Source organism: Bubalus bubalis, chromosome 24, assembly GCF_019923935.1.
Source record: "Bubalus bubalis isolate 160015118507 breed Murrah chromosome 24, NDDB_SH_1, whole genome shotgun sequence".
Lineage (NCBI taxonomy): Eukaryota > Metazoa > Chordata > Mammalia > Artiodactyla > Bovidae > Bubalus > Bubalus bubalis.
In genome coordinates, this window is record NC_059180.1 from 41,653,481 (window position 1) to 41,676,974 (window position 23,494).

Consider the following 23,494-nt stretch of genomic DNA (forward strand, 5'->3'; position numbering starts at 1 on the left):
AAAGCAGCCGTCTGCAGTGCCATCTGCCAGCCAGCCCAGCCCATGAGAGCCAGACCTTCATTCTCTCCCAACGCAGCCCAGAGACCAGAGCTGAATTATGTTTACTGAACAAAGAAAAAACCGTCCCAAGACAGGCCCAGGAATGGTGCAGGTGTGGACAGCAGCAAAGGGTAGTGTTGACACGGTGAACGCAGGCCCGTCCGTTCCCTCCACACAGTCCAAAGGGGCGCCCGCTGGCAGCCGGGATGGGTGGGCCTCCTCTGCAGGCCCTGCTGGCAGCCGGCGCCCGTCCACAGATGCTGCGGCTCCCCCCACCTCACCTCCCAGGACAGCAGCCCCCAGGGCACCCACCACACAAGTCCTGATCAAGGGGTCACAGGCCAGGGAGGGGCCCACAGGCAGGAGGTAGAGTTGAGCACCAGTGTGACCTGTGGCCACGTCACCAGCCAGGCGGACGGAAGGAAGCCAGGCCTCCAGCTCAGGCTGGCTGGTGGGTCCTCGAGGAGGGGTTCAGTGTCCACCACGAAGAAATGGGTGAGGAAGGCTCTTGTGACGTGTGACCTCACATTGTGACGTGTGACCTCACAGAGGGGTGAGTCTGGGTGAGGAGCAGCTATCGGATCCTACCCAAGGCCAGGAAACTGAAGCTGACCAGAGTAGGGTCTAGAAACTCCAGGGCAAGTGGGACTGGCTCGGTCCAGACCTACCCTGGCCTCAAGGCCCAGCGAGTACTGCCTGCCTACAAACAGCTGTGTCCTCAACTAGGAAAGAGGCTGAGCCAACTTCGCGTGGCAATAGGTACAAATGGAACTGAAGGTGCAGAATCTCAAGGCTGTCAGCCCCCGAGTGGGGAGAGGGCGCGGGGGAGGGATGTGGGGGTGTGCCCACTTCCTTTCCCAAGAAAGCTGAGACCTGCGCGTCACCCCGGCCCTGACCCCGCGGCTCGGGGCTCACAGGGTGTCCTCCAGGAGGGCTGGTGGGCACCCTGGCAGCTGCAGCCTAGCGTCCTGGGGCAGGTGCACCAATCACCATGCTCAGAGGCTGACAGTGCAGCTGGGGGTCCCCGTGACCCTCGCTGGCCCCCGCAGCCACACCCCATGTGAAGTGCCCTGTGAGTTCAGACTCAAGCCTGGATGGTGGCTCCCTTCTGGTCTCAGCCTCACCGCCCTCCCCGTGTTCCCAGGCTTACCCCCTCAGCAGCTGTGCGCTCACTGCGTGGCTGCACAGAGGCTTCCCTGCTGGTCCTTTAAAAATGTACAAAACGTGTGTTACATAAATAAGAAAGGGGGCCTAGCCCCAGTCCTCAGGCCATCACCAGGCACAGCCTCCTCGGGGCCCTTCTCGGCCACTCCTCAGGGTCCCGGCGTGCTCCACCACCATCTGCACAGCATGGTCCCCGCTGTCCTGTGCAGCTGGTCTGGCCGAGACCACTAGCCTACCAGATGCGTCCCCCATGCCTCCCAGGAGGGGCTATGTGGCCAAAGTCCCCGGCACACAGCACAGGGCCCAGAGCCCGCCAGGAGCATTCCCAGGCTGACCCTCCCGTGGCTAGGAGATCTTGCAGTTGCTGCGCGAGCAGTTCTGGGGGGGGCTCTGCGGCGGCCGGATGGACTTGGACCGCTTGAGGCTGTTGCCCTTGCTGCCGCCACCCCCAGCCCCACTGGCCAGCGAGTAGGAGCGCCCGTGCATCATGACGGCGTTCATGCCATTGGCCATTGAGAAGGACTTGAGGTGGCTCTTGATGGTGACAGGCAGCGGGAGCTTGTCGATGAGGTGCACGGGGGTGCAAGAAACGATGGCCCGGCAGCAGAGGTCCTGCAGACTGAACACTGCGGGGGCGGGGAGCGGGGGTGTCAGATGATGAGGGGTCAGGTCTGGGGAGGTAAGGGGGGGGGTCTTGGTGGCAACTGACAACCTCGCCATCAGATGAGCACAAGTGACAGAGAAGGGGCTTGGGGACTGGGAGGGGCGGTGCGCAAAGCTCCCAGGGCTGCTGAAGCGGAACAACCCCCACCCCACACCAGGCAAGCCCAGAGCAGCCACTGGGCACCCCGCCCCTGTCTCCTCCCCACCCCGCAGGGCTCCGCGGCTAGACATCCAAGCCCATAACCCTGGGTAGGAACTGAGCCTCCCTGCCACCTCGTTAGCTCTGCTCTGGTGGGACTGGGGCCTGGAACCTGTCCTCTGACTGACGGTGGGACAGGTCAGTCCGCAGCCGGCCCCTCCCCCCAGGCCCCGCCCCCGCAGCCGGGCCCCGCCCCTCCCCTGCAGGCCCCACCCGCGCCTCACCTCTGTTGGGCCTCCAGATCTTCTCCATGCCATGCCGCATGAGCACGATGCGGGACAGCTCAGTGAAGGACTCGATGACGTTGAAGTTGCACAGCGGGCTGACCTCGAAGAAGGTCATGCAGTTCTTCTCCGCGTAGGCGCGCGCCTGCTCTGTTGGGACTTGCCGCTTGAAGGCTAGATGCAGCCGGTTCCCCACCAGGATCCGGGGGACTCCGGGTGCGTGCTAGGAGGTGTGCAGGACTCAGCACAGGTGCAGTGGCAGGATGCCCCTCTGCACCCACCCCCACCCCCCAGCCCGCGGGCCAGCCCTCCATCGATTCCGTGCTGAGGGGCCCCTGGGGACCCAGAACCCCAACCCGCGGTGCCATTGCAGCCAGCGGCCAGCGGCTGGGGACGCACAGAACCTGGGCATGGGAGGCGCCGCAAGTGGGGGCCACAGAGGCTCCCTTTGCAAGTGGGGGATGTCGGCCCACATGCCAGGGATGGGTGTGGCCTTGGAAGGGGGTCTGGGGGAGTACACTACCTCGTCGATCTCTTTGATCCACCGGTCAATGCCGTCGAAGGACCAGCGGTTGGTGATGTCATACACCAGCAGGATTCCCTGCAAGGCAAGTGAGGGCATTACGAGGTCCAGGTTCCCACGGACGGACGGGGTCTTGTTCAGGCTCTGCCCCGCAGCCCTCCATCCCCATATGGGCAGGGCCGGGGCACTCAGGCACCAGCCAAGCTGTCAGGTGGACACGCAGTTTACCCAACAGGCAGCGATGTGGAAAATGAGCTCTGAACCTTCCTCCTGCATTTAAGGGGGGCTCTGTGCACAGGGCTCAGCTAGCCCAACCTGTCTCCTCACCGCGGCATGCCCTGTCCACCATCTGGCTGGGGGCCATCTGACTGTCAGGGACCTCAAGGGTTCGGTACTGCCTCCCTCCACGTGGGGAATCCTCTGGGGCAGAACTGTAGTTTTTCCATATCTTTCCTCAAGCACACGTGGCAGCACCTGGGCCCCCACAGCCTCAGCAGTCCTCGGGCTGTGTGGCCCGTGTGCCAGGCCCAGCCCTGGCCTTTTCTGGTCGGCCTCAGTGGCTGCTGGCTCACCTCCACCTTGGCAGTTACCCCACAGACTGGCACGATCAGGCCTTTTGTTGCATGGCAGCCCCTGCCTCTCGCGACCCTACGCCGTGTAACAGTCACTCCACCTGAGAACGGCAGGCGCACAGGACTGCGGTGTGGGGCACTCTTCCTGGGGAACCAGGGGGTGCTGAGCAGAGGTGTTTCTGAGCGGTCCCACCCACACTTGCAGGGGACGTGAGTCCGGGAGCAGCTGCCCCAAGACTGCACAGAGGCTCTGCTGCGGGGACTTCCCTACCACAGCCCTTGGAGACTGCTACTCTGCCCGCCTGGTGGCAACCTCTCATGAGCCTTGGGGCTCCGGGGTCACCCCTGTCTCTGGCCTCATGTTCCACCCTGAAACAGGCTCCGTGAGAACCCACCCGCCAGCATGGCTCACGCCCTTCCTGTGCAGGGAGTAGCCTTCATCTAGCCCACGTCTCCATCACACACCAGGAAGGGGAGAGTGTAGCTGTGATGGAGGGCACCCTCCATCTCAAAATGAGGAATTCTGAAGCCTTTCCCCTTGAAACTGTGCTTCGAGTTCTGGCAGATGAGGTCCTGCTAAGGAGCAGGTGGAGACCGCTTTCACCCCGGCCGGGGTGGGGTGGGGGATGGAAAGCTTGTGCAGGGCAGGGTGGAGCTGCCTGCCGGGGACACGCTGGGCCTGGAGGGGAGCCACCCACTGTGGGGGGACGACAGAGTCCACCAAAAGGCACAGGGACCAAGGGCTGGGCCATCCGCGTCCAGTCTTTACAGATACTCAACACAGAACTACTCATGAAACAAACATCAACAAACTAAACGTGCGGCCCCCAGACCCCCCAGGCGGGCAGGCGACGAAGGCAGGGTGCACTTGCGCTCACCCACGCTGCTCATGGGCACCACAGACAGCAAGGGGACAAACGCGGACCCCAACGCCACACATGGGCAGTTTTAGAGAACAGAAATACAAACACAACACACAGAACAGACTTCCACAGACGTGACCACCCGTGGAAGGGCTGGACAGGGACTTATTTCCTTGCTTATGCTTCCTGTGTGATGTTTATTTTTTGATTCAAGCATCTTTATTAACCTATCAATGTTACATTTTACACATAATATAAAAAGGGATCTACATTAGTACATCATGTTAATAAAGCAGTGCTCCAAAGTGACCAAGAAGCTGGGGAGGGAAAGAAATTTTCATTTTGGTCTTTTTCTTTCCCCTCCAGCAAATTATACTTTCAATTAACAGCAACAAGGGTATCTTAAAAATGCTCTGCTCGTTACATTTCTGTGCCTTACTGCAAATTAAGAGTAGCACTGGAGCCTTTGGGCATGTGACTGAGTCTTCACTGACAGCCCCGTCCAGGCTGGGTGCAGCCCTGGTCAGAGGGAGCACGGACACGTGACCTCCGGGGTCCTTCAGGAGGGGGAAACCTCCTCTGGGGCTGTCAGGCTCCCATCTGGCCTGGAGCCACACCAGGACGAGAGGCAGGGGCTGCCATGCAACAAAAGGCCTGGTCGTGCCAGTCTGCGGGGTAACTGCCAAGGTGGAGGTGAGCCAGCAGCCACTGAGGCCGACCAGAAAAGGCCAGGGCTGAGCCTGGCACACGGGCCACACAGCCCGAGGACTGCTGAGGCTGTGGGGGCCCAGGTGCTGCCACGGCCATGGCTGAACTCCACCCTGCTGTGGGCGCAGCTGCCCTGAGCTCCCGGCGGCCAGTGGGGGGAGGCAGCAGCGCGGGAGTGCTCCCGACGGCCGCTGGCTGGAGCCCTGAAACCGGCGTATCCGTCAAGCCAGACGCCGACAGGACGTTTTCAGTGATTTCGTCCTGGCTTGTTAAAGCATCAGAAGCTGACTGCCGTGCTCCAGAACCTGAGCGGGCCGTGTTCCGGGAGCGCCGGGAGCAGTGGCGCTCTTCTACCCCCACAACCTACTCCTGGGCACCTCTGGGTGGTCCTGGTTGCCAAGCCATCCAGCACGCAGTGCATGCTATTTCCAAGTCCCACCGGTTCTTGCCGAAGGTCTCACCCAACCTGACTCAAGGGGTCTCGGCCGGCCGTGAGCAAACACTCTGCTTTGGTTTCCTGCCGTGCAAGGGCAAGGTCAGCACTACCAAATCTGCAGCAAGACCCCCATCTCCACGCTTCTGTCTCCTTGTAACTCCGTCAGCACTAATCCATCCTAAGTGTCATCTTCATCATGAACAGGAATCCGCAGACATCCTCCCCCAGCGGAGCTTTGATGATGGCTTCCCACTCAGTCCACCTGCCCATTCCAGGAGATTCCATACATGAAACTCCAGAGGCGCCGCCCTGGTGGTCCAGGACCTCAGTCTCCCAACGCGGGGGGCCCGGGCTCCAGCCCTGGTCAGGGACCCAGGTCCCACAAGCCGCACCTCACAGACAGCTCACCTCACCGGCAGCTTGAGCGGGCCCCAGCCAATCGCACAGACCCACCAAGCCAGTGCGGGCAGGTGGGGAAGAAGAGGGGACCCGTAACGTTTAAAAGCTCGAGCAAACGGAAAGAAGCCCATCTTTTGGGTTCAGGCTCAAGTGCACCCCAAGGCTGTTGAAGAGCCTCTGGCTGGTCTCCTAGCTGGCGCCAGTCTCTGCCTACCACCGCCACCTGTGTCCGCCAGGTCAGGCTAATGACAGAAAGGTCACAGGATGAAGGACAGCGAGACGGCCGAACTGTGGGCAGGGACCAAAGGGACCACAGACTTGGCAGGAAAGACGCCTGGGACTGAGCACAGGTGGCTTCCTTGAGACCCCAAAATGAGGCTCCTGGTCACCAGGACCCCTCCAAAGGACCCCCGAGTCAGCTGTGACCTCAGAGAGCCACAGGAGTGGCAAAGACATTCTTACTGTATTCTCCCCTTTTCTCTTAACTTTGGCTCAGCTTCTTAAAACTGAGTAAGCCTCCACGGTAGAGACAGAGGCTCTGGTCCTGCCCCCGCCCCAGTCACCTGCTGCTGTCTTTCAGGTGCCCACAGGCGTCTCCTAACCCAAGAGGGTCCTGGTGCAAACCGCCCGGCGCAGCAGGGCCCTTCCCCACAGCAGCCACACTCTTGCACCAGGCTGGTCAGCGGGCGAGGCTGCTGGGTCACAGGTGACACACCTCATTTTGTTACAAACATTGGCAGCGAGCCTCTGAGCACACACAGGTGACTCGAGCTGCGAGAGAAAACCTCCCAGGTGTGGGTGGGCGTGTGCACCCTTGTTGCCAAGGTTGTTTATTGAGCTTACACACCAAAAAACGTAGGCATTTCAGGTGTGACCTGTTCAATGAGTTTGGACAAACACACACCTGTGCAATCACCACCTGACCAAGGTTGGAGGGTGGCTTTTACCAGTGAGTGTGGGGCTGAGTCACGCGGTTGTGGTACAGCAGCCAAGGAACCACAGGCTGTGGCTGAACGCCCCTGCCCACGCCCCACGGCGCAAGCACAGCTCTGCCCAGAAACGAACGCGCTGACGAGGGGAGCAGACGAACTGCATACACCCCACCCAGGCTGGTGTCCTACTTGGCACTCGCTGGAAGGGCGCATGTGCCCAGACCACTCACCTGTCTCCAGGAGACCAGCGCCTGGCTGAGCTCCCCTTGGTGCTAACCCAGCTGATCCCAAGCCCCAGCTCAACAGGACGCTGCCCTCCCCGGTTCCCCCCACACGCCCAGCCCGTGGGAACTGGCACAGGGGACCACGGTCCCCCACACAGGGAGCGCTGGCCGCCTGGGCCACAAGTGGCCACCTCAGACCTCAGCAACGGAAACAAGGGTCACAAGTCAGGAGACCTGAGACAGAGAGGGCCTCCCAGGAAGAGACACATGAGTGCAGCCAGGGCTGCGTCGGTGGCTGTGGGGCCCTGGTGCCTGCGAGGCCTCCGGGGACTGCGCCAGGGCAGGAGGGCGACTGGACAGACAGGACCTGGGGAGGAGCAGCTGCTGATCACACCCCGGGCCGCACAGGCCACGCTGCAGCCAGCGTGGGTCATCGACCAGGCAGGAGACCTGAGGTCAGCTTCCCAGCTGGAGACCCACCCCCACCCGCCACCCGGGCCGGAGACACACCCGGGATCCACGACTGGTTCCTCCAGCCCAGAAGCAACAGGAGCCTCCGGAACTAGAACAGTCAGCATGAGTGACACGTCCACGCCCGCTGCCCTACAGAGAAGTGGACGCGGAACGCGCTCCCCTCCCCAGGTCCTCGCAGGTGAGCCCTCAGCCAACCTGCCTGCGCTCATCCCAGAGGAGTTGGCCTGCGTTCAGGGGCCCCCAGGGCCTCCTTGCTGTTCTCCGATCGCCCTATCCCCATAAACCGAGGTAACTACCCACCCCCCACCTCATTTCCTGTTTTATTGAACGAGTAGCAATGGGTGCATCGTAAAAATTGGGAAACATTCAAAAGCAACGGGAAGAATAGAGACCTCGTCAGGAAGCCTGTGGTCTCAGGCCCAACACCCGTTCCCCCGTGCACGAGTAGACTCCCCGTCAGACCCCCCTACAGAAGAGGCCGCGGGACACCCCTGGGCGCCCGTGCTCTCCCGCGGTCCTGGGCTGTGGGGAGGCCCCCACACCCTTGTGTCTGCGCTGGTGCCAGCCAGTCTGCGGGCTGCTGGCTCCGACCGTCTGGAAGCAGCCACTCCAGGTGGGACCGCCAGGCTAAGCAGGTCGGCAGCAGCACCCTCGCTCGCACCTTGGTGGAGGCCTGCACAGCCAGGAGCCCCGCCGTGGGGCTATCCACCACACGCCCAGCCGCAGTAGGGAGCGGCGCTCTGGACGCTCCTGAGAGGCACCTGCAAACGTGTCAGCTCCTGCTCACCAAGCAGAGGAGGCCCAGCCTCCACTGTCCAGTCCACCATCGGGGGGCACGCCCCACCTGGTCAGAGCCTGGGCCCCCCACAGGTCCCCTGAAGCCAGTCCCCTCGTGAAGGCAGCGAGTGGGCAGCTGGTCTATTCACACAACTGCTGCTTCCCTCCGTGCAGCCTCAAATCTCACACTGACGGCTGGCACACAGGCCACCAGGAGATGCCCAGGACAAACAGGGACAAGCAGGGCCCCAGGAGCCCCCACACTGCACACAGCCCAGCCCCGGAGCTCCTCCCTGCAGGCCCGCCACCACAGCCCGTGTCTGCCCTCTGGCATCTGCAGCAGCCCTTCCCACAGGGCTCAGCCCTCTGTCCAGCCAGCTGGCCTCGAGCCCACAGCTGCCGTGCCCCGCACAGGGTGCCACAGCCCTGCAGACCCCATGGAGGATGGCCGTGCAGGTCTTACCTGTGCGCCCCGCGAGTAGGACCTGAAGATGGTGCAGAACCGGCCCTGGCCCGAGGTGTCCCTGAAACAAAGTGGGGGGATGCGACCCATGGGAGCCCACCTGCATGAAGGACCCCGCCCCTCCCCCTCTGCATGGGCCCTGAAGACCTCCTTGGTCTGGACACCCCAGAAGACTGCCCTGTGGGGCTGGAGAACCCAAGTGCGGGGGAAGTCACACATCAACTGCGAGGGTCTGCAAACGCCCTCAATGTGGAATCCGGTAGCGGCAAGGAGGGAAGGGCCGGGGCCCCCTGGAAACACGTCTTTATGGGCAAAAGGGAGCCAGGCTCTGCTAGGACAGGCAGCCCTGACCTTCTGGTCTCTGCATCACATGCGGTCCCGTGTCTACACGGCTGCTATACTGGTGGTTTCTTTAAGGACCCGACTTACTTCACCCCGCTCCCTGGCCCCGGCAACAAGGGAAGCACAGCAGCCCCCGCCCAGGCGTCTCGGCGCGCAGCCCAACTCACCAGAGCTCCAGCTTGACCCGCCGGCCGTCCAGCAGGATGGTGGTTGTCTTGTAGTCTATCCCTGCAATGAAGCAGAGAGCGGGTGAAGGACTCACCTGACCAGGACCCGGTCTCTGCAGCCCAGAGGAGACAGGGCTGCAGCTGGGGAGCCCAGCGACCTCAGTCACCCGAGCTGCCCACCCTCCTGTCATCCCAGAGGCCCAAGGGGGGTGCCAACGCGCCAGCCAAAGGGAGGGTGGTTGGTCTCAGCACTGGCCACGTCACATGCTTCTCAGAGCTAATGGATTTCTGAGTTCCTGGGTTCACCCACCACCCAGGTGCTGACAAGTGGAGTGTGCCTGGAGCACTGTTAATGACAAAGTGGCACCTGAAATGCTTCTTCTCTGGAAAGTGCTCAAAGAACCTCTGCTGGCCACGTCTTTACTTTTCATTTTTTGAATACTTTAAAAATTGAAGTATAGTTGAATTACAATTGCTTCAGCTATACCACAAAGCGATTCAGTTTTATACGTTTATCTATTCTTTTTCAGATTCTTCTCCATCATAGATTATTATAACATACTGAATTTAGTTTCTGATGTTATACAGCAGTTCCGTGTTTATTACTTTCTTATACTTTCATGCAGAAAAAGCTAAATAAGTCCCGTCCCTGGCAGGGGCAGGGACAGTGATGGGCGCATCGCCTTACACCAAGGTCTTCAACTGGTGTCCGAAAAGCTGGGTCCTTCGTCCTCCTCCCTGGAGCCTTAGGCGTCCAGGTTCTCGGCTGTTCACAACACCTGTTCCAGGGAGGCTTGGAAATAGGCATTTTCCATGCAGACTCTGCACGTGGGCAGAGTCCACCACAGCGCTGCACAAAGGGCCCCGAGGGCCTTCCACCCCACTCACTGCTGGCCACATATCAAAGCCTGGCTCCCACCCATCAAGACACTCATCAGAAGGAAAACGTAATCCACAAAATGGGACGTGATAAATACTTGCAAATCATGTATCTGAAAAAGGACCAGTATTCAGAAAACATAAAGAAATCTTAAAACTCAACAAAAAGAATCCAATTAAAAAGTGGACCAAAGACTTAAAGAGATGTTTCTCCAAAGAAGATAAGCAAATAGCTAACAATCACATGAATTAGGGAAATGCAGATCAAAGCCATATGAGACACCGCATCACACCCATCAGATAGTTATTATCAAAAAAGGAGAAAACAAGCAGTGTTGGTGAGGATGCAGAGGAACCGGAACCCGTGAGCACTGCTCGTGGGGCTGGAAGATGGCGCCGCCGGGGGGACAGCACGGCGCTCCCTCAGAATTAAACTCAGAGTTGCCAAGGAATCCAGAACGTCCATCCAACATGTACGTATCGCACACGCACGCTCACAGCAGCATTATTCACGACAGCTAAAAGACGGACACAACCCCAGTCTCTAAAGATGAAAGAATGAATCAGCAAAACGCGGTCCATCTGTACAATAGAGTATCATCCCACCTTAGAGAGGAAGGAGAGTCTGACACGTGCTGCAACGGGAATGAACACTCAGTAAAACGAGCCAGACACAAGACAAGCCCTGCCTGACCCCTTCTGCGAGGTCCCTGGAGCATGAGCCTCAGACGGAGAGTGGACGGAGAGAGGCCGCCTAGGGCCGGAGGTGTGGGGGAAGAGGCGCTCAGCGGGGAGTCCCAGCTGGGAAAGTGGAAAAGCTCAGGAGGTGCTGGGAGGGCCACTGAACTGTACACCTAAAATACTTAAAATGATAAATTTTACGTTGCCTATATTTAGCCACAATTTTTTTCAAGACGGAAGAGAAGATTCTCCCACACGCACTCTCGAGCTAAAGAAACACAGAACTCGGGTGTCTCCCCCGTCTTTCCTGTGCATTCACCTCCCCTCAACTGTCTGCCGACAACCCACTTTTTTAGGTGGGAACTCCTGGAATTCTCTGTCAAACGGGGAGCTCAGATTTGGCCCTGGACGCCTTAGAGGGTACGGGCTCTCTGGCTGCGTGAGCCAGACCCTATGAAGACAGGGCTGGCTACAGCGATCCTGGGAAGGCCACAGACGCCCACGCTCCAGGCAGTCACCTCTGTGGGTGCTCAGCCCAGTGGGTGCTGGCCACGGGGACCCACCCCAAGGCCACCCCCACAAAAGGACTATGGCCTATGGACCAGGGCCGGGGGGCCAGCCTGGAGTTGCAGGGAGGAGCGGGCACCGAGGGAGGGCCCAGGAGGAAGCAGGGCACAGGGAGCCACTGGGGAGCACGCCAGCCTCTGTGGCCCTGGGGCAGTGCACACGGGCACCTCACCCACCCCTCGCCTGAGCCCGCCCGACTCCTTACTCAGGACTTCAACTCCAAAGAGGACGGCCAGCCCCCAGCCTTCAGGGCCTCTGCTCAAAGCGCTGCCAGATGCCCCAGAGGGCCCTGTGCGGACAGGCTCGCAAAGCTGGGCACAGGCACCGCAGAGGGACCAGCTCCACCTTCCCCGCAGCACCCCCTCCACGCACAGCAGCTGGGCCAGACGGCCCACTGACGGGAACCAGTGGGACTCCCACCCAGGAGCCCGCCCCAGGGCCAGAGGATCCTCAGGGCAGACAGCGGGGTCCAGCTGAAAATGGCCAGGGGCCCAGCTCTGCAGAAGACACAGGAAGCCGGCAGACTGACACACTCCCTCGGAGATTCTAAACAACCTCAAGGAGGGGCTTCCCTGGCGGTCCAGGGGCTAGGACGCTGTGTTTGCACTGCAGGGGCGGGGGTCCCATATTCCTCGGGGAACTAAGATCCCACGAAACACACAGCGTGGTTAAAATACATCTCAAGTATGCTCTTCAAGCTCACCCTGCCGCTCACCCACCCACCTGCCAAACCTGGGCAGAAACGTACAGTGTGCGTAACAGACTGAGAAAACCCAGACACTCGAGTGCAAAGGGAGGCCCACCCACAGAGGCAGCGCCTCCTTCAGGGACAGCGTCAGACCTCACGGCTTCCCAGCCTGGACCCCCTCTGTGGCCTCAGGACCTGTCCCAGCAGAACTGCAGTCCCCCGCCCATCCTCGAGGACCAGCAGCTTCCTGGGATGCATGTAACACCTGGTGGGCACAGAACACCACCAGTCCCAGCTGCCAAGGCGACTGCCCAGCGCACACAGAGGCGGGGCAAGGGCACCTCACACACGGGGAGGAGTCCCCACAGGACCTGGCCAGGGGCCTGGGACTCCAGACACTCCTCCAATGGACACAGGGCTCAGGAGGCCGCCGGGGGCCAGAGCAGGCTGGCTGTGTCCCCACTGGCCCCTAGCTGCCCAGGCTTCAGCTCTGCGCCTCCTAGACAGCCGGCCCCTCTCTCCTGGGGGCTCACGGGAGGTCTGCCTGCTGCTCCCCGGGGCTTCTGAGGGGGCGCAGTTCACCTGACACAGTGGCCTTCTGCACGCCTCACTCCGCCAGGCCCCGGCCACCACGCGCAGCCCCGAGCCAGGAACTGCAGCCTGAGCATCGACTTCCACCCCATGCCCCGCTGCGGCCGGGTGTTCACAGCTGAGACCCCACCTTGACATCGCGTGGGGTCCGACATTTCACAGGGATGTTTCCACCTTATGAATCATAGGCGTCTGTTGTTTGTTCAGAATCTGAACAAGAACTGTTCACCATCTCAAAAATAATCGCATCGTGCACAGTGACACCGTCACCAGGTCCATTTTCACCGTCACCTTCTCAGCATCGCACGGCTGTCCCCAGGCACTGACTCACTCGGCCACAACCACCTTACGACTTCGCCCGCACCCCTTCGTCCTGCTTCACGTTACAGATGTGTGTGCTGCAGCGACGAGTGTGGGCAGAGCAGGTGATCCACTAATTTCACTCCTTCTCAGGACAGTCAAGGGGATGCTGCAGAGACCTGTCCGGGAGGGCCGACGCCTAGGACCCCGCGTCCCCTGGCCCACGGGACCCGCCCAGCAGGGAGGCGCACAGCCCGGGAGGCAGGGATGCAACAGGAACTGCCCGGCACTGACGCTTCCGCCCTCCCCAGAGGTGCTCAGAGCAGGGCTCGGAGGAGGAGGCAGGTCGCTCAGGTCCCATCCTGGCAGGTGCCCACGTCCTGGTGATCGGGGAGTCTATCGGGCACCCCTCAGGGCTCGACAGCCAGCGCACCTGGGGCTGGGACTGCGTGCACGGACACACAGGAGGAAGGCCAGGAGGCCCCAGCCAGCAGGAGAACCCCACCGCGGCCCCAGGGCCCTCCTGTGGAGGACGGCCTGGTGCGGGGGTCGCCTCCCTCGGGCCCTTCTCCCCGCAGTGCAGCAGGCGGTCCTCCCTTGGGACCCACATTTCCCACACCTGCGGGCACAGATGCAGGACAAAAGACCTTGAGAAAACCCACCTTCACTCGAGCCCTGGGAATAACAAGGTCAGCAGGGTGAAAGGGACAAGCAGCATCAGTTCTCAGCTTTAGCCTGCGCACAAACCAAGTCCGTGGGTGTTCAGAAGCCCAGGGCTCTGCCCTCCCTGGGAGCAATAGCTTTCAGGAGCAAGACCACCAGGCACAGCCTGCCTGACCCCTGGGGGCTGAGGGGGCACTTCCCATGCACCAGTCCAGGCTAAACTCAGACCCGTCTGCAGGACGGGCAAGGAGGGGTGCCCCACCCACAAAACCACCTGCCAGCCCTGCTTCTGGCCGAACTTTAGTCTTCACAAAGGAATCGGCAGCTCTAGTGTATATCCACCCAGGCACTTCCCAACAAGATGAAAAGCCACAGGACAGCTTGTTAAAAATTCGTAACAGTGAGAAAAAAACAAGTGATGAAGACTGGGTTAAGAACGAAAGAGAAAACGCTGATCAATGCCTTCCCTCGCGCCTGACACGGGCGCACAGCTCCCGGGCATGGAGGGGCTGCCGTCACCCCGCCATCCCTGCGCGGGAGGAGCTGGTCTCCCAGCACGGCCCCCAGACCCCCGCTCCCCTCCTGGACCCAACACGACGCCAATGCCCAGCGTCAGGGTGCTGCCCCAAACCCAGACAGGCAGCCGCTGCTCCTCAGAGCTACTCCTTAGGGAGGGAAAACCAGATATCACCAAGTTCCCAGAGACAGACAAAGGCAAAAAAGGCCTAGGTCCTTGCAGAACCAGAAACAGCGTTCAGCAACAACGGCAAATGTGCAGAAGTGCTGGGGGCCGTGCATGGCCATGCAGGCAGTGCCAGGCCAAGCGGTCCTCCTGACACACCTGACCAGCCCTTGCACACCCTCTCCCCGGGGGTGGGGGGGACAGCAAGGCCTCTCTCTGCCACATGCCTCCTTCCAGGGCAAGCGGAGGGCAGAGGAGGGTCTCTCGCAGTGTGGCGGGCCCTCACAGGCGGGCACAGGCCCCAGTCTTCCCGAGAGTGATGGGGGCCAAACCTGGTTTCTGCTCCTCAGAGAAAGGCCCAGCAACGATGGCCACTCCACGATCACACTGCACAGACAGCCCTGCGGCTCCGTGAAGCAGGAGGCTCCTGGGGAGAGGCCTGGCCCTGGACGGAGGCCGGGCACCACCGCTGGCAACACTCAAGCTCAGCGGGCCTTCAGCCTGGCCCACGAGTGCGCAGAGCCCCCGAGGCCTGGATTCCTGCCCCACAGACACGTGCGTGGCGCTTTCTGGTCGGCTCGAAGCTGAAACAATTCCACAGTCTGGGACTCATGGACAGCAGACGTTTATCCCCCACTGTCTGGAGCCCGGGAGGGCACTCAGCACGGGGGATCCAGCATCTGTGGGGGTGGCTGCCCACCGTGTCCTCGGGGGGAGGCGGCGAGGAAGCCCTCCTGACCAGATCACCTACCGAAGGCCCCACCTCCTAATACCATCTCTGGAGTCAGGTGTGAGCATGTCAATTGCGGAACGCCCGCCCAGTGCTGGCAGGGGCAGAAACACGGACGTGCACTCCACCGACCAGCCTGCAAAAGCCGACCAACACCAACAACCCAAAGAGCCTTCCATAGGGCTGTGTGGTCCTAGTCCTGGAACCTGAGGACACGCTTCCCACAGGGCGAAGGGCTTGGCCGACATGATGGGTCCCGGGCCTCAAGAGGGAGAGGACCCTGGGCTCCCCAGCCTGATGTCATCGCAAGTCCTCAGAGGTGGGCACCCCTGGCCAGTGAGTCTGACAGATGCGATGGAAGGAGGGCCCTGCCCTGGCTCTCAGAGTGGAAAGGGGGACCTGGTGAGGAGTGCAGGTGACCCTGAGGGGCTGGGACAGCCCTCTGTCCACAGCAAAGGAACAGGGACTCGGCCCCACCTGACTGACCACTGCGCCTGCAGAGCGGCAAGACAGCGAGTGACGGCAGAGAGAGCGGCCGGGGGACGGGCGACCGCGGCAGTGGTTTCAGGGAGTGTCCAGGGGATGGGTGACCAGGGCGGTGGTCTCAGGGAGTGCCCGGGGGACGGGCGACCGCGGCAGTGGTCTCAGGAAGCACCCGGGGGACGGGTGACCAGGGTAGTGGTCTCAGGGAGCGGCCGGGGAATAGGTGACCACGGTGGAGGTCTCAGGGAGTGCCCGGGGGACAGGCGACCAGGGCGGTGGTCTCAGGGAGTGCCTGGGGGACGGGCGACCGCGGTGGGGGTCTCAGGGAGTGCCTGGGGGACGGGCGACTGGGGCGGGAGTCTCAGGGAGCGGCTGGGGGACGGGTGACTGCAGCGGGGATCTCAGGGAGCGCCCGGGGGATGGGTGACCGGGGCGGTGGTCTCAGGGAGCGCCCGGGGGATGGGTGACCAGGGCAGTGGTCTCAGGGAGTGCCCAGGGGACAGGCGACCGGGGTGGGGGTCTCAGAGAGTGCCCAGGGACGGGCGACAGGGGTGGGGGTCTCAGGGAGTGCCCGGGGGATGGGAGATCAGGGCCGGGGTCTCAGAGGATGGGTGACCACAGCAGGGGTCTCAGGGAGAGCCCAGGGGACGGGTGACCGGGGCGGGGGTCTCAGGGAGTGCCCGGGGAATGGGTGACCGGGGCGGGGGTCTCAGGGAGTGCCCGGGGGATGGGTGACCGGGGCGGGGGTCTCAGGGAGCGCCCGGGGGAATGGATGACCGGGGCGGTGGTCTCAGGCTGTTTCTAGTAACAACTCGACAGGGTCTAAAACCCGCCTGCTGGGAGGATTTACCAGGAGGCGGCCCTCAGCACGATGAGCGTAGAGTGCCCGCAGCCCTCACGCCCTCCCCGTCGGGCAGAAACTGCACGTCTGCTCTGGAAAGCTGCCAGGAGGTGCCCACCCCCAGCACTCACCGCACCCCTGACAGAAACACGCGTGCTCACTCGCCCAGACACATGTGAGAATCTGCACACCAGCGCCCCTCAGGGTGACCCAGACATGGAAACCCGCTGGTTGAAACGAGAAGACAAGAGAGGCCAAGTCGTACAGCTCCGCTTACAGAAGTTCAGGCAGGAGAAGCGGGCCGGAGGGGCGCGGGGTGGGGCAGCTGGGGCCTGAATCGCACCATGGTCAGGGCCACCCGCTGATCTGCTGGCCACAGAGACGCTCTCAGCACACGCACGACGCGCTGCCCACGCCCGCCCTGCGGCGGCGCAGGGTCGGAACCACAGCTGCAGGCGGCAGCCCGCCACAGGCCTGAGGGGACGGAGCACACGCCCCTGCACACGGGCATCGGGCTGGGGAGCAGCTCCAAGGAGGTCATGGGCTGGCTCCCTTAACACCTTGAAAACTACATGAGACCAAACCAAAGCAAAAGCTTTCTGCTGTCAACGAAGAGCAAGCCATGTTTCACACACAAAACTTCTGTTATTTTAAAAAAAAACAACACAACACCCTACCGATAATCCCAAAACTCAAAGGTGACCATTAACGTTCTTGAGTGTTTCAGCCGATGATTCTGCCCTTTGTCTTACTTACACAGACTTGACAAGATGACAAAGGCTTTCCTAACCACTGAATGTTCATTCACTATTTCTCCACACCAGCATTTTTAAAGGCTCCACAATATCTCACCCTACCCATTTCCATATGTCCTTGCCAGACCTGTGGGCTGCTTCAAGTTTTTCATTTTTATTTTTTTTAAAAAAAGAAAAAAGCTTTGCTTTCCCGCAGATGTGCCCCTTAAATTCCTCAGGGTGGGTACCTTACCACTCGCAGGAAGCGGGGCTCGTCCACGTCTGGACACAGGTGGCTGCACGGCCGGTGGGAAAGCAGGCACCCTCTGACCTGGGCTGTGCTGAGCTCATGGGCGAGCACCCCATCCCGCTGCACCTCAGGGCTGACGTCTTCCCACGTCCTCCCCCTGAAGCCTACGTGTTGCCAAGTGCCAGAGAGGAAAACACTCCCAACTACGACAGCATGACCAAGTTGCTCCCATTGTTAAGGGATGTGGGTGCTGCTGACGCGGTCCAAGTCAAATCACCACAGCCCCATGGTGTGTGTGTACGCACGCGTGCACACCCGCAGCTGACAGGCCTCTGTGGCCACGTCACACCTGAGCCCTGTGCTCAGGGACACACCTCCTCCCGCCCAAACTGCATCGGCGGGAAGATCTGAATCCGGCAGTCTGAGGACAGACATCGGACCCAGGAAGGTAGGGGCCAGATGGGGGAGGAGAGTGCTGAGCCACCACAGCCCCGGGGCAGCGCGGCCCGCAGGGCGGGCGCGGGTGGCCGGCAACGCTGCCACACTGCAGCGCCCATGGGCCCCGCAGCGGCTTCTGGACCTGAACACGGAACCTCGGTGCTCCTCAGATGGATGTCTCTGCGTTCTCAGGTCTGCACACCCCATCTCATGCACCATCCCTCCCCATCCCTCCCAGAGAGGCGCACACAGCCCTCAACCGCAGGCACCCCCCTCACCTTGGACCAGGTGCTCCCCCGGAAGGGAAGGCGCAGCCGGCTGTCCGCTCAGCTCACGCCCCCAAGAACCGCCCCGGTCCCAGGACATCTGCCCACTGGGGATCCACGGTGCCGTGCTCAGTCTGACCCACAGAACACACCAGGTAGCCTTTTGGGCTCACAAACACGTGTTTATCACCAGCCAAGATCTCTGTCCAGGGGCTTCCCAGGTGTCAGTGGTAAAGAATCTGCCTGCCAATGCAGGAGACCCGGGTTCAATCCCTGGGTCAGGAAGATCCCCCGGGGAAGGAAATGCTGGTAACCCACTCCAGTATTCCTGCCTGGAGAAGCCCATGGACAATGGAGCCTGGCAGACTACACTCCATGGGGTTGCAAAGAGTTGGACACAACTGCGCAACTAAGCCACACAAAGACCTGTGTCCAGGGTTGGCACTGACTCCTTTGCACCTGCTGTGGGCAGAGAACTGGCCCACTCCCAGGGCTCGGGCCTTCCCCGCTCTGCTCTTCCGTCTGAGGACAGGCGTCCTCTCTGCCACGCCCTCTGCACGCCTTGACTCAACTAGGCAGAGTCCGCCCAGGATCCTGGAAGCCTGCCTGCCGAGCAGCCTCCCTGTGTGTGAGCACATCCCCTGAGCGCTCCTGGTGGTGCCCACCGCCCCCATCGGGGCTGGTCTCCCTCACCATTGTTTCCGCCCCCCTGCTTCTGAAGGACGCATGTCCACAGCCAACGAGGGTCTGGACATTCCAACCTCCACAGAAGAAAATGGTCCACCATGGACACCAGAACCTGCTCATTACTACCAGATCCCGAATGTGACTGAGAAACCTCAGTTACCACCTTACACTCAAGAGTTCAAGTTCACCTTTCCTGCATGCCCAGTTGCTCAGTCCAGCTCTTTGTGACCCTGTGGACTGCAGTCCGCCAACCTTCTCTATTGAATTTCCAGGCAAGAATACAGGAGTGGGTGTCAGTTCCTCCTTCAGGGGATCTTCCAGACCCAGGGATCGAACCTGTGTCTCCTGCCCTGGCAGGTGGATTCTTTACCACTGTGCCACCTGGGAAGCTCAACTTCACTTTATTCACTTCTATTTCCCAGCTCATTCCCACAGGACTGACGAAGTCCAACTGCCCATCCTGAGAGTGACCTGCGCACGGTCTCTGACACCCGCACGCAGTTCCAGCGTGCTCTCCAGAGCGCCCAGGTCAGCACAGTCAGCCCAGTGCCACCTCCCCTCCCTCCCGCGTTCCTTCTGCAGCTCGCTCCAGGTCAGGGTGCCGGACACTGACACCTTCCCCACATTCTCCAAGCGACTGAGGGATGATGTCCCAACTGATGTGGTCCTGGGCCCTGTGAAAGGCGTGTCTCCCGCACTAAGTACTGCCCACGCCCAAACCAGGCAAGTGGCCAGCTCTTCAGGGAGCAGCCACTGTGCACCTGGTCAATTCCTGGGCTGCACCGCAGATACGAAGCGCTGCAGTGGAGGACTGTGGTCATTGGGGAGAAGAGCCAGGCCCAGGCCCAGGGTGGAGATGCAGCCAAGGGTGCAAGCACAAGTGTGAGAAGGGCTTGCCGCTGCACTCTCACCCCAGAACCCGGCACCCGACAGAGGGAAGGCAACCCCGAAATCACCTAGCTCCAGACTGCGGTGCCCAGGAAAACACAAAGGAAGAGAAGAGACTGGGAGGGGTTGGGTGGTAACCATGAGCCCAGGGGTGCCATAGCAGGCTGCCTGCTGTGCCTCCCAAGCGCAAGTCTCCTGCCAACACTGGGGACAAGGCAACGGAGAAAACAGCAGGGGTCACACCCCAGCACGAGAGCTCCGGGTCGGCACCGAGGACGGAAACCAACCTCCAGCCCCAGAAACAGCTGGACCTGTCCAGGGACGCACGCCACACTGGGTCACAGAAACAGAAATAACCGTCAGGGCAGACCCCGGGCAGGCCACCCCTCAAACCAGCTCGCCCCTCCGGCCCCTCCATCTCTTTCCTTCCCTCCCCCACACCCCAGGCTCAAAGGAGGCGCACGCCCAGCAGCACTGACACCAGGAGCAGACAGTGAGGACGGAGCTGTGCCTTTTCTCCAGCTTCCCAGGACATGGGCGCATCACGACGTGTCTTCCCGCTGCCCCTAACCCTGAAGACCCTGGGAGCCAGGGAGCCAAGGGCGGAACTGCCCTCTGTGAACGGGCAGGGCCCAAGGGGCAGCAGAAGGCTTCCAAGCACTGGGGCGCATTGAGCGCCCCAGGGACCCAGTAGTGTGGACAGTGTCGGAGCGGAGTCTGTGGAGCCCTGGGGAGAAGCCGCTGGGCTGCCGGCGCCTCCCGCCAGCTGCCTCTGTGCCAGCAACTCCCAGGGGCTGGTCCACAAGAGCCAAGTCTTGCCACAGGCACGGACCCCTCCTCTGGCCCCATGGCAGGATGTTAGCAGAAAGGAATCTGAGCTCCCAGGGAGCGGGGAGTGAGAGGACCACCCGTGAGAGGCTCCCTTCACCGTTTCTGGCTGACCCGCGCTGGCCCAGGCCACTGGGAGTCCCTGAGTCCCTGCCATCTCCACGCCTCAGGCAGCGCTCCGCCTGTCACAGGGAGGAGGCGGGTCCCCTCTCCACCTGTGGCTGTGTCCCCAGTGCTCACCACACCCAGCAGGAGGACCCTCGGCAGCAGAGGTCTCGTCTGAGGAAACCTCTGCTGCCCTGATGGCGCCCTGGCCTCGGGATCTGCCGGATACGCACCACCAGCCTCCTGGGCATCGGCTCCGGGAAGGTGACTCAAGAGTCCACCATCCGCGCCTGGAGACACCCAGCAGTGGCGGTGGAGGCCTCCCGCTGGCCCTCTTGCCCTTAAAACGAACCCAGGGCCCTACTCTCGCTGAGGCTGGGAGCATGTGCTCAGGGAGGTGGGACAGATCTCAGCAGGAGGGGGCCCGGCCAGCCCAGGTAGCCCTACGACCCTGACAGTCCTGAAAGGAAAGGATGGAGGAGCAGCGTCCACAGTCTCAGCCGCCACAGGCCAACAGGATAGTCAACAGCCTCCGCAAGATCCCAAGACACAAAGAATGTGAAGGACGAGGACGCCAAGAAGCAGAATTCCTCAGGAAAGACAGCCTTGCCGGGAGCACGAAGGTCCCCGGGAAGGAGCGCCAGAGCCTGGGAGGGGCCGCGCTGCCCCGTCAACCGCGGACGCTGAGAGGAGCCCAGGCAGGTGCCAGGGATGCGTATGTGCCGTGTTTGGGCCACACGTCCGGGAACGTGGACAGAACGTTTAATCCCGTCAGGAGCGCGCGTTTTCCTCCAGCACAAGGTGCTGATGCTCGGAGCCCGGAGCCTGGAGCCCGGAGCCAACCGCCTTCCTCTGAGGACGCCCAGGTGTGTACACCTGGAGCGGCCGCGCGGCCAAAGCAAGGCCCTTCTTCCTCGGAGGCCCGAGACCAAGTCTCCGCCCCAGAGACGCCGCGGGCCGCGGCGGGCCCCGGCGAGCTAGGGCGCTGATCCCCGGCCCCCGCCCGGCGCCGGCCCGCGGCCAGGCAGACGCAGGTCGCCGGGCGGCTCCAGGTGCCGGCTTACCGTTGCTGTAGGCGTACGGGGACTCGGCCGCGCCGTCCTGCAGGCTCTCCAGGATCTCGCCCTTGCCCACGTCGCTGTCGCCCACCAGCAGGAACTTGAGCAGGTAGTCGTAGCTCTTGACCGGGCTGCCCTGCGTCCCCATCGTCGCTCACGCGCGCGCGGGCCTCGCCCGCATTCCCACGGCGCCGCGGAGCCCGGCGGCGGAGGCCTCCGGCCGACCTGCGGGCGCCGGCGCGGATGAGTGGGGCTGGGGGACGGCGATGCCGCCCAGCCCACACCTGCTCCACCGCCCCCGCCGGGCCTCTCCTCTCCTGGCCTCAGCGTCGCCGCCGCCCCGCCGCTTCCCGCAAGGCGCCGCTCAGCCCCGCCGCCCCGCCCCGCCCCGCGCGCCGCCATTGGTCGTCCGTCATCCCCCTTCCCACGGCCATTGGCCGGCGGCCACGTCCTTCAGCACCACGGGCGCCCCCAGCCCCTGCCCCCGCTTCCCAGACTTCGCCGCGAGACCTCCGCGCGCCCCGCCCCGCCGCCGCCCCGCCCCCGCGCCGTCGCCATCGGTCATGCCCCGCCCCCTCTCCGCGGCCATTAGCCCGAGCGCAGGTCCATCACAGATGCCCCGCCCCACCGCTTCCCAGGCCGCGCGGAGAAGCCCGCAGATGCCCCGCCCCGTCGCCGCCGCGCCCCGCCTTCCCGCCGTCGCCATTGGCCCTCTGCCGCCCGCTTTCCCGGAAGCACTGGTCCCCCTGCACGTCCGTCACAGCCCCGTCGTCCCCGCTGCGTCCCACAGAGCATCCCGGACTCACCGGCAACCCTACCCCCTGCTACCACGGCTCCTCGGCCCGCCCTCCACTTCGCCACTGGCCGCCGCTGCAGACCCTCCCACAGCAACTGGACCACCCGCACATTGGTCTCGGCCTCTGAGCCCGCCCCCCTTCCTAGATGCTCACCAATCAGGAGCCTGGAGCTCCAGGTTGTTTGCATACGCCCCTCCTTCCGCGTACGGAGCAGGACGGCGGCCGTCCCCAAGACGGGGTGAGGCGGCTAGGCGCGGGAAGACTGGGGTCTCGGGAAAGTCGCGGCCGCTGCCCCCACGAAAACCTCGGACGGGACGGAGTGGCCGGCTTACTTCAGCGCCCTCGGAAGCTGCGCTCTTCGACAAGGGGGCGTGGCGCGGAGAGGGGAGCCAATCGGCGCTCGGAGTGGCCTCGGGAGGCGGGACTTCCGCTCCCGCGTGGGCGCCGGGGCGGTGAAGTATGGTGTGAGGAGGGGGCGGGCCCGGAGGACCGAGGAGGGCCGCGGGCGGCGATGAGGATGGTTGGGCGGCGGTGAGGAGGGGATGCTCGGGGGCGGCGAGGGGACGCGCGGGTCATGACGGGGGCGCAGGGCCCCCAGCGCAGCAGGTCCGCTCCGGTCCTTCGCCTCTGCTTTTCCCCTGGCAAGGCCTGCAGTTAGACAGCGGGGCTCCGATGGCCGGACCCTGCGGAATGGCGGGCTCATTGCGCTGGTTTTCCTCCGGCTCCAGAGAAGATGGCACTGCCGGCTCGGAGCTGCTGTGACCGGGTGGGGGGCCCAGGAAGAGGGGCGGGGCGTGGGGCTCTGAGGTTTGACCAGGGGGCCTCCAGGAGAAAGTGACTTTGAGGTTGTTTACAGGATGGATTAGAAATGCGTGTGAACACGTGTGAAGATAACAGTTTTACTCTTCAAGATGGAAAGTAAAGCAAAATAATACTCTTCTCCCCATTGGATCGGCAATGTCACATGTGGGCCACGATGTGGGGAACAGCTCTCTGGGAGGGAGGTTGGACAGCCTAATAATCCCGTGTCTTATTTAGCCTGGAGAAGTTGTCAGAAACAAGCTCAAAGAATCACTGTAGAGCATTGTAGTGATGGTGAAAGTGGTGAAACCACCTAGACCCGGGATAGGGTGCCATTAAATCAACCAGGTTTACGCAGCCCCTTCAGT

The 23,494-nt window shown here is 62.2% G+C and overlaps 1 protein-coding gene across 3 annotated transcripts; it reads right to left on the reverse strand.

Moving 5' to 3' along the window:
• Positions 1 to 84: 84 nt before the first annotated feature.
• On the reverse strand, positions 85 to 22,659 carry RAB40C (RAB40C, member RAS oncogene family). 3 transcript variants are annotated; one of them, XM_006049927.3, is made up of 7 exons: positions 22,479 to 22,616; positions 21,535 to 21,753; positions 9,170 to 9,230; positions 8,661 to 8,721; positions 2,813 to 2,890; positions 2,290 to 2,512; positions 85 to 1,829 (listed from the first exon to the last, which is right to left on the reverse strand). In XM_006049927.3, the coding sequence occupies exons 2-7, from the start codon at positions 21,674 to 21,676 to the stop codon at positions 1,549 to 1,551; spliced, it is 846 nt and encodes a 281-aa protein (XP_006049989.1). In that variant the 5' UTR covers positions 21,677 to 21,753; positions 22,479 to 22,616; the 3' UTR covers positions 85 to 1,548. The 3 variants fall into 3 exon arrangements, with proteins under 3 accessions (XP_006049989.1, XP_044791897.1, XP_006049991.1); XM_044935962.1 differs by lacking the exon at positions 22,479 to 22,616 and adding an exon at positions 22,335 to 22,436; XM_006049929.3 differs by lacking the exon at positions 21,535 to 21,753 and having other exon boundaries at positions 22,479 to 22,659.
• Positions 22,660 to 23,494: the final 835 nt, after the last annotated feature.

Coding starts and splice junctions, on each gene's coding strand:
- RAB40C (XM_006049927.3), bottom strand. CDS start 21,676: ATGGGGACGCAGGGCAGCCCGGTCAAGAGCTACGACTACCTGCTCAAG. Junction 8,722..9,169: donor CGGGTCAAGCTGGAGCTCTG/GTGAGTTGGGCT, acceptor ACTTTGTTTCAG/GGACACCTCGGGCCAGGGCC. Junction 2,513..2,812: donor GGATCAAAGAGATCGACGAG/GTAGTGTACTCC, acceptor CACACCTCCTAG/CACGCACCCGGAGTCCCCCG.